This window comes from Protopterus annectens, chromosome 4.part0, assembly GCF_019279795.1.
Source record: "Protopterus annectens isolate FY-2018-M chromosome 4.part0, PAN1.0, whole genome shotgun sequence".
In the NCBI taxonomy this organism is placed as follows: Eukaryota; Metazoa; Chordata; order Ceratodontiformes; family Protopteridae; genus Protopterus; species Protopterus annectens.
Window position 1 is genome coordinate 1,431,351,654 of NC_056733.1, and position 14,427 is coordinate 1,431,366,080.

Consider the following 14,427-nt stretch of genomic DNA (forward strand, 5'->3'; position numbering starts at 1 on the left):
ATCTTCTGAACAGGATTCTATTTCTTCTGACTCTTCCAATGAACAAGAATTGTCTATACCTACTTATGAGGACTCTGATGCAGAGGATTCCATTCCTTCTGCTTCTCCCCCTGAGGGTTTTTCTTTTGAGGACACTTTACATACATTAAGGGAACATTTCCACTGGTAAAGTCAGGATTTTTATGAATCTGAAAAGAGGCTTGGGGATTTTCTTCTTCCTCAGTATAGGACTTTGGCTATACCTCCTGTTTTAGACATTGTTGATGTGTTTTCAGAATCTAGTATGGCTCCTGATTCTCTGCCTCCAGCTCCTTGTAAGCCAGACAAATACTACAGGGTTCCTGACTCCCACAAATTCCTTTTCAAAAATCCTGTTGCGGATCCTGAAACCATTTCTCAGGGCCCCAAGGGCATTAAGGCTTCTACTGCTAAAAATCCTGCCCCTTCTGATAGAGATTCCAGGGCGCTGGATAGATGGGGTAAGAATGTCTACACTTCTGCAACCTTGGTAATCAGGGCTTTAAACTGTCAATTCCATATACTAAAATATCAGCAGCATATCATGGGACTGCTTAAACAGAAAATGATGTTTATTTCTAACTGTGTGGAAAATAATGAATTACAGGATCTATTGCATTCAGCTGAACAAGTTGGAAAACATACTTTGCAGTGTGGTTTTGATTCTTGGAGGCCGCTTGCAGAGCTGCTGTAACTGGGTCTGTGCTAAGAAGGCATGCTTGGCTCAAAGAGCAATCTCTGCCCGATCATGTTAAAGCTAAACTGTTGGATGCTCCTTTACAACAGGACCGTCTCTTTGGTAATAAGGCTCTGTTCAAGAGAAATCTAGACCTGTGGATGGGAGATCGTAGGTTTACCTGAATCATCTCTGTGTCACTGCTGGACAGAGGCACAACAAACTAATGGGCACAGTATTTTTTCATATAAGGGGTGGCGTAAGCCACAAAAATTTGGGCTAGGCTTATAAATGCCTTAGGGCAGATAGCCTAGTATAAACCTATGAACCTATGAACCTATGATATATATATATATATATATATATATATATATATATATATATATATATATATATATGTATGTGGATATATATATATATGTGGATATATATATATATATGTGGATATATATATATATGTGGATATATATATATATGTGTGTGGATATATATATATATATATGTGTGTGGATATATATGTATATATATATGTGTGGATATATATGTATATATATATGTGTGGATATATATGTATATATATATGTGTGGATATATATGTATATATATATGTGTGGATATATATGTATATATATATATGTGTATATATATACATGTGTGGATATATATGTATATATATATGTGTGGATATATATGTATATATATATGTGTGGATATATATGTATATATATATGTGTGGATATATATGTATATATATATGTGTGGATATATATGTATATATATATGTGTGGATATATATGTATATATATATGTGTGGATATATATGTATATATATATGTGTGGATATATATATATATATATGTGTGGATATATATATATATATATGTGTGGATATATATATATATATATATGTGGATATATATATATATATATATGTGTGGATATATATATATATATGTGTGGATATATATATGTGGATATATATATATATATATATATATATGTATATGTGTGGATATATATATATATATATATATATATATATATATATATATATATATATATATATATATGTGTGGATATATATATGTATGTGTGGATATATATATATATATATATATATATATATATATATATATATATATATATATATATATATATATGTGTGGATATATATATGTGTGGATATATATATGTGTGGATATATATATGTGTGGATATATATATATATATATATATATGTATATATGTATATATGTATATATGTATATATATATATGTGTACGTGTGGATATATATCTATATATGTACGTGTGGATATATATCTATATATGTACGTGTGGATATATATCTATATATCTATATGTGTATAGGTTCATACTAGGCTATCTGCCCTAGGGCATTTATAAGCCTAGCCAGAATGTGTTTGGCTTTTGCCACCCATTTTAAATTTATTTTGCTATGCCCTTTTACGAGGTTAGTATACTGTGCCTCTGTCTAACAGTGACACAGAAGTGATACCCGGGGTAAACCTACGATCTCCCATCCACTCATCAAGATTCCTCTTGAAGAGAGTCAATGAGGGACTCTGCCTAACCTGGACTGGGATTTTATTCCAGAGTGAAGTGAGCCTCTGGGTTATGAATCTGTCCCTCCAGCATGTCCTATTTATTTCATTGCTGAGGTTCAAGTCTCTTGAGCGCGTAGCTCTATGGGATTTGGATTTTCTGAGGTGCAGCATGTCCATTAATTCCGGGTTGGACATGGCTTTGTACGTCAGGCACAGATCGCCTCTGAACAGGCGGTATGCCACTGAGTAGAGCTGGAATTTCTTTAACCGGGCAGCGTATGGCATCTGTTTGAGCCCTTTGATCCTCTTGGTGAGGTACTTTTGGGGTCTTTCCAGTTGCTGCAGGTGTCTGGTAAGGTACATCCCAAAAGGGGCATTGTACTCAATTATGGGCCTGATGAGGGATGAGTAAAGAGGCACGATGAATGTGTGTGTGCGCATAGATGTAGATTATAGATGTAGATTATAGATGCAGATTATAGATGCAGATTATAGATGCAGATTATAGATGCAGATTATAGATGCAGATTATAGATGCAGATTATAGATGCAGATTATAGATGCAGATTATAGATGCAGATTATAGATGCAGATTATAGATGCAGATTATAGATGCAGATTATAGATGCAGATTATAGATGCAGATTATAGATGCAGATTATAGATGCAGATTATAGATGCAGATTATAGATGCAGATTATAGATGCAGATTATAGATGCAGATTATGAATGTGTGTATGTCTGTGTGTGTGTCTGTGTGTGTGTGTGTATATATATATATATATATATATATATATATATATATATATATATATATAGTGTGTGTGTGTGTCTGTAATAAATACATACACGCATGCATACACAGGGGATATCAGAAATGTGCACACCCCTGTTATAATGCTAGGTTTTTGTGATATAAAAAGTGAGACCACAATAAATAGTTTCAAAACTTTCCCCACCTTTAATGTAACCTATAACCTGTACAGTTCAGTTGAAAAACAAGTATGTTAGGGGAAAAATGTGAAAAACAAAAAACTTGTAATATACTGGTTGGTTAAGTTTGCACATCCTTGAACTAATACTTAGAAGCACCTTTTGTTTGAATTACAGCATTCAAGTCTTGTGTACACACTTGCCATCAAGTAGTCTCGGATTAACCCAAAATAACTTTCAGCTGTCCTAGTAGGATTTTTCTGACCTTTACTCAGTTGTCTGCTACAGCAAAAGCCATGGTTTGCAGAGCGCTTATTGTCAACAATGAGATCCCTTTGGTTCTTTTTAACAGTTAGTAGAAGGGTGCAAAAAAATTTCTGGAGCATTGGCTACATCATGGAACACTGAAAACAGTCATGAAAAAGTGGCGACCGTTTGAGACAACAGTGATGTTGCAAAGAACTTGGCACATCTCCAAAATTGAAATGACAAAATTGAAATGACAAAATTGAAATGACAAAACTAAAACTGATCTGGGAGGCTGCCAAGAGACGTACAGCAACGCAGAAGGAGCTGCAGGAATTTCTGGCAAGTACTGGTTGTGTACTACATGTGACAACAATCTCCCGTATTATCCGTATGTTTGTACTATGGGGAAGGGTTGCAACTTGGGAGTAATTTCTTACACACACAAACATCCATGCTCAGCTAAAATTTGCAAAAGAATACATCAAGCCTCCCAAAAGCATGTGGGAAAATGTGTTATGGTCTGATGAGACCAAGTTTGAACTTTTTGGCCACAATTCCAAAAGGTACTTTTGGCGCAGAAACATTTTGCATCAACAAAAGAACACCATCCCCACAGTGATGCATGGTGGTGGTAGTATACTTTGGGGTTGCTTTTCTCCAGCTGGAACTGGGGCTTTAGTCGAGCTGGAGGGGAATTATGAACAGTTCCAAATACCAGTCACTTTTGGCCCGAAACCTTCAGGCATCTTCTAGAACGCTGAAGAGGAATTTCACCTTTCAGCTTGACTGTGACCCCAAGCATACATCCACATCAACAAAAGAATGGCTTCAGCAGAAGAAAATTCAAGTTTTGGAATGGCCCAGCCGAAGTCCAGACCTAAATCTAAGAACATCTGTGTGTGCCCTGAAGAGGGCTGTGCACAAGAAATGCCCTCGCAATCTGACAGATTTGGAGTGCTTTTGCAGGGAAGAGTTGGCAAGTATTGCCCAGTAGATGTGCCATGCTGATAGACTCCTACCAAAGAAGGCTGAATGCTGTTATTAATCAAAAGGTGCTTCAAAAAATTAGTTTAAAGTGGTGCACAGTTGTGCAATAATTGGCATCTTCTTTCGGCTGCTCCTGTTAGGGGTCGCCACAGCGGATCATCTATTTCCTTTTCTTCCTGTCCTCTACATCTTGCTGTCGCACCTGCCCACCTGCATGTTCTCTCTCACCACATCCATAAACTTTATCTTAGGCCTTCTTCTTTTCCTGTTAACTGGCAGATTCATCTTAGCATCTTTTTCCCAATATACTCTGCATCCCTCCTTAGCACATGTCCAAACCAATGTAATCTTGCCTCTCTGGCTTTGTCTCCAAGCCTTCCGACTTGGGCTGACTGTCTAATATACTCATTCATAATTCTGTCCACCTTTGTCACACTCTGTGTAAATCTCAGCATCTTTAACTCTGCCACGTCCAGCTCTGACTCTTGCCTTTTTGTCAATGCCACTGTCTCCAACCCACCCATGTAACATAGCTGGTCTCCCTACCTTCTTGTAGACCTTCCCTTTCACTCTTACTGGTACTAGTCTGTCACAAATCACTCGACACACTTCTCCACCCACTACATCCTGCCTGTACTGTCTGCTTCACCTCTTCCACACTCACCATTACACTGAACTCTTGATCCCAAGTATATAAACTCATCCCCCTTCGCCACCTCTACTTGCATCCTCACCATTCCTCTATCCTCGCTCTTTCACACACACATATTCTGTCTTAGTCCTGCTGACCTTCATTCTTCTTCTCTCTAGAGCGTATCTCCACCTCTCCAGGGTCGTCTCCACGTGTTCCCTCCTATCACTACAGATCAGTATGTCATCTGCAAACATCATAGTCCATGGGGACTCCTGTCTGATCTTGTCTGTTCACCTGTCCATCACCATTGCAAATAAGAAAGGGCTCAGAGCTGATCCATGTTGTAATCCCACCTCCATCTTAAACTCATTAGTCACTCCCACAGCAGACCTCACCACTGTCCCACTACCCTCGTACATATCCTGTACCACTCTTTCATACTTCTCTGCCACTCCCGACTTCCTCATACAACACCTCTTTAGGCACCCTGTCATATGCCTTCTCTAAGTCCACAAAGATGCAGTGCAACTCCTTCTGACCTTCTTTGTACTTCAAGACTCTGAGCAAACATTGCATCTGTAGTGCTCTTTCTTGGCATGAAACCATACTGCTGATCACTAATCATCACTTCCCTTCTTAACCTAGCTTCCACTACTTTCCCATAACTTCATGCTGTGATTGATCACTTTAATCCCTCTGTAGTTACTACAGCTTTGCACATCACCCTTATTCTTAAAAATAGTTACCAAAACACTTTCTCCATTCCTCAGGCATCTTCTCACTTTCTAAGATTTCTTTGAACAATCTGGTTAACTCCACTGCCATTTCACCCTAAACACCTCCTTGCTTCCATAGGTATGTCATCTGGACCAACAGCCTTTCCATTCTTCATCCTCTTCATAGCTATTCTTGCTTCCTCCTTGCTAATCCACTGCACTTCATGATTCACTATCCGCACATCATCCAACATTTTCTCCCTCTCTCTCCTTTCTTCAGCCCCTCAAAGTACTCTTTCCATCTGCTCATCACACTTTTGTGTGTGTTGTGTCTAATACATGAAAAATGTAGTGGACAGTTACTTGTTCTCACAGTAATGATATTTGCTCAGGTCTGCATAAACTAGAAAAGATTTTTAAACAGGACCCCATTTAAAATTCCACTGTTACAATATTGGAGCCCATGTAACCATGCAGTATATCTGCCAGTAATGTTCAGTATGCGTCTAGTCAAGTTCAAACACTACACTAGTTACAACCTAAAAAGGTTAAACAGAAAATCATGCATGTGCAAGATGGAATCTAGTAATTTTTTTAACATTTTGTCTGAGCCAGCTAAAATAAGTAGCATTCAACCCCCTCACTAATATGTGTAGTTATTAAAGCTGTCCCACGTTTGCACTAAAGTTATAAACAAAAATTAATAAAATGTCAGTCTGTCAACTTGGAACAGAAATGCACTGTAATGCAACTTTGCACAGGTATATGATGAGCAGAATATAAAACTTTAGCATCAAAACTGTAGTAACTGTAAAAGCATTGAAGCACAAATCCTGGAGCAGAAGAAAAAAACAGTTCACTCACTACTGAATTCTATGCTTGCAATAACGCCTGATGGGGCATATGTTGTGGAAATGCCACCCACCCAGGGGTGTTCTGAGGCCCAGTACTGCGGGTGGAGGGCCTCTACATCCCTGGAAGGCTGTTATTTCCACAGTAACACGCCTTGGCGGGCCTTAGTGCCCTTAGAGAATGGTTTGTCTACAACAATCGTTTTTACTTGGTTACTTGCATTCTTTTTGTTTATATTTTTGATGTCAAATAGTTCCTTCCACCTAATGTTTCAAACTTGCTGTAGTATGTTAATTGTGTTGGAAGAAGCATTCTGTATCCAAAATACAACACTTGAGAAAGATATCCAGGTATTTGTTCTTTACTTCTGAATCATCTAGTCTGTCACTTGCCTTAGGGAGATTGATGTCACTAAATGACATACATTTGAGCTTCATAGTTAGCATGCATTTTCTGAAGGAAATATATCACAAATCCTGTTAAAGCAAGTTTGTAATTTTATAAGAGCAGTAATTAAATTCTGTTTATATTTTTGAGCCTTTGTTCTTTTATTTATATTTCTTCAGCTGAAAAGTTGAGAGGTAGCAAACCTCTCTACTGTTGCTGCTGCCACTGGTCAGTCTTCCTCAGTCATACTTCTGCTGTAGAAAATGAATGCGAACATCTGATTAATGTTGTGAATTTAATGGCAACATTTTAAAATAAGTTCCTATTTTTGAGTGTTTTTCTTCTGTTTATTTTAGGTTTATTCAGCATACTTGTCATCCTCTTAGCATCAGAAATCTGGAGAAAGCCAGAATAATGTGGGGGGGGGGGCAAAAGGCCCAAAAGTAAGGACAGGGTTTAAATATTTGCTCTTGTGAACTTAAGTTTGTTAGAATAATAGGTCTTGTGTTATGCATTTTCTGGAGTATATGAATTCGTCCTCAAATAGTGTCATTATTTAGTGACTTAGTTCCTCTGCCATTTGAGAGAAAGCCATGAATTTTATTAGGAACAGTCTGAAAATATGAGACTCAAATCTGCATATTCCGAGAATCTGTATTGTTGAGAGGCATCCAGATATGTTGAGCTAAGAGGTCGAGAGGTACGTAAACCTCTCTGTTTCTGCTAGGGATTGCTCTCACTTTTTACATTCCCTCACTCTCTCACTTCGCGCGCACCCGTACAGTCCCTTGTGCATGCACACTCGTGGGTGCACAGACATTTGTGCGTGCTGTTTTGCGCTCAAGCACGTTCTCTTGCATGCTCTCTTGCTTGTGCGCTCTTACTTGCGTGCGCGCTCTCTTACTTACGTGCGCGCTCTCTTACTTGCGTCTTGGCTCTTTACTTATGCGGCGCTTCTTACTTGCGCGCTCTCTTACTAGCGTGGCGCGCTCACAAGATGCTCGACCAATCCTGGTTCAATCTACAGACTGCCCATTCTCTAATACGGTTTAAGGCACCAGACTAAAGAGAAATTTACCCATAACACTTATGAAAAAGTTTCTAAATGGAGCTTTTCACTTCCTTTTGGGATCTGTTTTGTGCTGGAAAACGTCGCCCATTGAACCCACCTGTCAATCTGTCTTAAGATTCATCACTTGTTAAACTGCTGCTGTTATTGCTCTGACAGCTGCAAGATGAGTATGTTGCAGGCTGTCGTGGTAGGAGAACCCTCTTTCATGAAGACATGGTCAATCTGTACAAAAAAACCCTCTTTCGTGCCCAGTGTTCAGGGTATACTTTGGATCAGGTCTGCAGTCTCTCTGTTTTCTTTCCAGATCCTAAAATCAAGGGAGGAAAAGTAAGAAAGTTCTTCAGGAAAGCTAACCAGTTTTCTTCTGGTACTAAAAAGGTCAGACAGTGTCTAAATAGACTATTTCCAGATATTTGTCTTCTGCGACTGTGTTGTTACTCTCACCATGGAATGTCCATTCCATGCAATGTTGAAGCACATTCGACTAGAGCTTTACCTTCTGCAATGGCGTATTAAGGGGTGGATAAGTGATGCATTTTAGAATCTTGGTCCTCTATCCATACTTTTACAAAGCACTGCAAACTGGATCCTTTCTCAAGGTTCAGAACAGGCTTTGCTGAGATTTTTCTCCAGTAGCTGCTGGGCCAGGTTTGGATAAGCTGTGGTATTCTAACCCATAGGCTTTTGCAGCAGTAAGAATGATTAACAATAGTACAGAATGCAAGTTCATCTTAACATGACTTTGCTAACAGTACATGTTCAAGTTCTTTGCTGCTGCAGTAGATGCACCCCCCCCCCCATTCTTGTATATAGTTGGGTATTATTTGCATCTTTGTTAAATTTAGGGTGTTTTTATATAGCTTTCCCCAAGAAAGAGCTTCACCTTTGAGCAGTAAGAATGATGTAGTGGGAGAAGATGACAGCTTTTGGGAGTTGGCAAATTGCTGTCTCCTTGGCAGGATACAATCAGTGTGTTACTGCAGCAGTGAAGAATTTGAATATCTGCTGTTTCTGTGTGCAAGTACAGCTATACTTTACTGCTGACATTAAGGCCGAGTAAGGCATTGCCTTTGTTGTAGGAAAAACAGTTCAGTCAAGGTTCATCATGTAGATTTGAATTGACTTTCAAATTTGTATAGTCTTAGAAACAAGTTTGCCAGGATTCCTCTTTGTTGTGCTTTTAATGATATTGACAATATATAAAGCTTAATTTTTTAAATTTTATTTTCTGCTTATTTTCAGGGCCTTTGTATCTTTTGGACCGAAAAATCGCTCCATTGGAGCTGCAGCTAAAAGCCAGGTATGAAAATTGTTACGACAGTAAACATGTTCTTAGTTTTAGAACTGTTTTAATTGAAGTAACAGTAAAACACCACATTTCCATGTTTGTAGAATTTAATAAAATTAGCAGCATAGCTTTGGAGACGCAAGCTCTTTCATTGCGAAAAAGAGCATGTGTGTCAAAAGCTTTGCTGCTATTTTTATTAAATTATACAAATGTGGGAATGTGGTGTGTTTTATTGCTACTTTGGTTGTTTAACCACTGTCCTTTCAGCTACATAGAGCAGAAGTTTTTTGGTATTTTTTAATTGAAGTAACCCATCCTTGTGCGTTTTCATTGGAGGTGAGGAATAAAGCTACAGTAGACGTTAAGCGCTTTGTGCTTTTTACCTTGGTTTGTAACTAATTTTTGACTGAAGCATACAACCCATAAAATTGCAGTTGTTGGGTACTGGTGAAGTAATTTGTATATGAATATGTAGGGATCTGTATTACCTTTAACAATTTTTAATGTATTTTTCTGCATTGTAATTACAAATCAGGCTGGCACAGAATCCTGTAGCAGTGTTGGACATCCCTGTGTGTAGGTAACAATATATGATAAAAGAAAAGGAAAAATGTAATCTAAGGTGACAAAATGTGTGCGAGAGCAAGGATTTTAAAATAATGGCCATGACTGTTCTGTCTACTGGCTGACTTGACAAGCAAGAGAGTAAGAAAAATGATGCACTACAGTTTAATTTGCCAGCTCATAGAACATAAGACAAGAACTTTTGGGGGACACCTTGATGTATTAACAGGTAATTTTTTTATACATCTCAAATATTATTTTTCTAAATTATGTAGAGTAGGCAGAGTTTAAACTTTTTTAATAATGCATTGCATTATTGCTTTTTGTTGAGTTGCCATCTTATCTCATGTATACCAACTATTGATTAGAATAGCATGGTAAAGGGGTTACGACTTGAGCATGTAATTTGAAAATCCTAAGCCTCATTCCTTTGCTCTTTTTTAATGCAGAAGCATATCGCGAAAATAGTGCAATATTCAAAACTTGCTGTAAAGAAGGAATCCAACATGTAACGAGGGCTTAGCTCCCCCAGAGTCCCCCCACCCCAGCAGCTGATTGACATTTTGTCATAAGATAGCATCTGTCTCAACCACACTCCTCTATCAGCTTTCATGTATTCCATAATTAACAGTGCTATTTTATATTGTCACTGTTTTGAACCCATTAGTAGGTCTGCTCTGTTTCTTTTCTGGGTAGTTTGTGTTTTGAGTGTGATGTCCTTCCTTGGATCTCTATTGCAGTATTCTAGACTTGGGTTATCTCACCGAATAAGAATATCCCTGCCAGGGTGCCAAAACCAAAACCTTCCATGGAGGCATTATGTATGACCTATATCTGAAGGCTTAAGGGGTACATAAGAAGACTCGCAAGTGAGAATCCTCGAAGTCTTTCTTTCCACAAGTCCAAAAGCAGGTCCTGCACTTGTTGGTCTGTTCTTGTGGTTATTGGTATCTTGTGCTTTCACTGTTTCAGATAAGTGCCCTGTTAGGTAACCTTCCTTGTTTATGTCTTCAGGGTTTGTTTCAGTAGTATTAGATGTCAGAAGGGGAAGGCTCAATCTCAATCATGGTGACAGATTCCCTGCAAGGATCTATAGTCCCAATATCTTTTGCCTCTGTACAGAACATGATTATAAGAAACTGCAATATCTGTCAATTATGTGTACCAAAAGTCCTGCTTGTGTATTTTTTTTCCTCTTATTGGCAACACATTATAGCAGTGTGTGCCTCCAGGTGTTTCTGCAGTTAACTCCTACTGCACCTCTAGGTGTCCAAATACTACTTGTTCATATTTGCTTTAATAATTCCAAAACAATGCTACACGCAAGGTGTCAGAACATTTTATCTTTAAGCATACATGACAGCAAACACAACTGTATTGATATTCAACCTCTTTCGATGAGTATTTGTTAGAATTTTAAGGTGATAACTTCATTTTTTAAAGGCTTAAACCACACCCACTGGGAGTTGGGCACACACAAAAGAGCTGTACTAGAGGGAATAAGTTAAGCACCTCACCCAAGCTGAAAGGGTGAATCCTTCCACTCTTGATGTCCCACTCATTTTGAATAAGAAATTCAAAAGGCCTAGGCATGATCCTTCGACTGGCCAGTACCTGCTGAGGTTTCATAGCCCACAATATGTTAGACTGTTCCTCAAGTTCCTGCTACCATGACCCCTTTGGAGGCCGGTATGGCATCTGGTTTCTGCATGTGAGATGAGACTGATCTTACTGACACTGGTGAGAGGGGGGAACCTTGCCTTAATTAGGAGGCACCTGAGGGAATTCCACAAATAATTGGGATATGAAGCATCAGGGTCCTTAATAGAGTTAAGTCTGGGATCGGATCCACCATGACTTTAAGTGGGCATCACTCACAAGAAGAAACAAAAAAAAAACACATGTCATTTCCTCGGACGTCTCAAGAGAAATGGTGGATGGTATTCCCAAGCCTTGTCATTTTTTGCTCCTTCTGCTCCCACCAAAGACATCTTGAGACTTACTCAGAGGAAGATGAGCAGAATCGGATTCAGACCTGCACACTCTGGCCTACTCTTCCAAATTTATTTCCCATTCCAGGTGGCTTCTGATAATACTTTATCCTCAGATTCTTCTTTAGAGAAAATCTATTTTGGGGAAGCAATTTCTAATGTCACTAAACATTTTGAGTGGGACTTGGGAGAAAATTCTAATGTACAAAACCAATATTGCAGTCTTCTAGAGGTAGGCACCTGTGCGCCTGCACTTGTCCCGCTGGTCTGAGGCTTTTTCTGGATGTCTTTGCTTCTTCATCTGCTGTGGATTCATTCCTGGCTCCTGAAAAACTTGATAGGTTTTACAAAGTGCCTGAAGTTTTTAAAGTTCCTTTATAAGAATTCTGTGGTAGATCCTCTGCCTTTTCTGTGGCTACAGGCAAACCCTCCAAGCTGTTACCTGCTGCTTAATGTCCTTCCCTTGAGTAAAGATAGCAGAGCCATAGACAGATGTGGGAAAAAAATTTACACCTTTTTCTACGTTGGCTTTCAGAACTATGGTTTACCATAGTCAGATGACAAAATATCTGCTTTGGCTAATTTCAGTAACGTTTTGCTTTCTGTGGAAGTTCCTGGCATTAAGCAGAAGGCGGCCATGTCTGTGGTGGTTCAGACTTAACATGTTAGACAACATGGCGTCAAGTGCACTTTTGATGTAATGGAAGTCTTTTTCGTGGCATCTGCTACCGGATCTGTTATGAGGAGCTACTTATGACATCATTCACAGTCCTTATTTGAGGACACGAGGATGCTAAATCTAAGATACTAGATTCTTCTAGGCACTTATTTGGCTCAGAAGTGGTCAACCTGTTAAAGGCCTTGCAAGAACAAGGCAAAATTATGAAGGGTTGCAAATATTCTTTCCGCACTTCAGTCCCCAGATGGCAAGAGGAACTACCAGTTAAGGCCCACTTCTCTCACAGATGGAGCCTAGGCACCTCAGACAAGGGCAAGAAAATGTTTTGAGAGAGATTTCAAGATAAACCTGACAGGGTTTCTGTATGGGATGCCTCCCTGTTTAGACTACGACAGCCTGACTACTTGCAGCTTTCTCCTGTTCCCCCTTGGTCCATCCATACCCCCCACCATCAAAAATGTCACTGCTGCTTCCAAACCGGCCATTTATAGCTTCAGACCATCTGGGTTCTTTCTGTTCAGCATGGTTATAGGATGATTTGGAAGGAAATTTCTCCTTTCAAACTCTTTCCACTACCCCCCTCCTGATCAGGTAAACTACTACCTCCTGTCCTACAAGCCCTGGTTGACCAAGGTACAGTCAAAACTGTTCAACAGTAGGTGGGAAGACTTTTTTTTTTTTTTTCCCAGACTTCTCCTAGTTACCAGAAAGAGAACTGGAAATATGTACTGGATTTTTCCATTCTCAATATCTTTCTTAAGGGCCCCTCATCAAAATGTCATTCCAGACTTTCATTTCATCCTCCTTCAGGCTTGGTGTCCTTGGATCTGAAGGCCGCCTGTCTCACTATCCCCATCCACTCTTCGTTCATGAAATTTTAAGAATTTCTGTTCATCACATTTTGTTTTCTCCTTTACCCTTTGGACTGAGTGCAGTTCCCAGGGTATTTGGAAATTGCCTGGCACTAGTCCCCTCTTTTTGCAGAAGTTGGGGAATTCAAACATTCCCATAGCCAGATGATCTTAATGCAGGCACAGTGTCAACCGATCTTCTGCAGCCATCTCAGTTTCACTATCTTCCTCCTTCAGAGTCTGGTGTTCACAGTAAAGTTTAAGTCCACTCTAAATCCTACCCAAAACCTAGTCTTTTTTATGGGCTGCTAACTGGATACACAATTCTTTCAGGCTTTCCTACTACTAGACAAGGTACAGAGATCCTCCAGCTATTTTTAAAAAGATCATGCCCCTTCAGACTTGCACTGCAGGGGAAGTTCTAAGGGCCCTGTGGTTTGTAGCAGCAACCACACCTATGGTGCCCTTCAGACACCATACGAGAAAAATTCAGTGATGCTCAGTCTCCCTGATTCCAGCACTGTCATCTTTTGGACACCCAGATTCCACTTCAGTTTTTAAAGGAGGGATTTCAGTGGTAGTTATTGTACGTGAACTTCAACCCATGTGTTCCACTCAAACTGCAGATAACTCGCCAGCAACTGCAAACATAATGCCTCAGATGTAGCAGGGCAGTGGGGGTATGAGGGGTTGGGAATAGTGGGTAAATTGGCTTCCTCAGAGTCCAGAGCCAATGGCCACCAAATCAGAGGACAGAATACATCAACTTGAAGATGTTGGCTCTGATTAAGGCCCTACAGATCTTTCATATCTGCTCTCCAGGTCCCCCAGAATTTTCAGACAATACTACAGTCGTGCTACTTCGAAAAGGGAGGTCAAGGTCCAATTTGCTATGCAGATTGACTTTTCTAGCATGGGGATAGGCCATAAAAGCAAATCTGTTCCAACAAGCAGTTCACATTC

The 14,427-nt window shown here is 39.3% G+C and overlaps 1 protein-coding gene across 1 annotated transcript in view; it reads left to right on the plus strand.

The window, feature by feature from the left end:
• Positions 1 to 14,427, plus strand: part of HSPA4 (heat shock protein family A (Hsp70) member 4) — a 2,799,623-nt gene that overhangs the window by 259,244 nt on the left and 2,525,952 nt on the right. Inside the window, 1 exon segment of the mRNA XM_044069267.1 lies at positions 9,334 to 9,391. Within this exon segment, the coding sequence (XP_043925202.1) occupies positions 9,334 to 9,391 (58 nt within the window).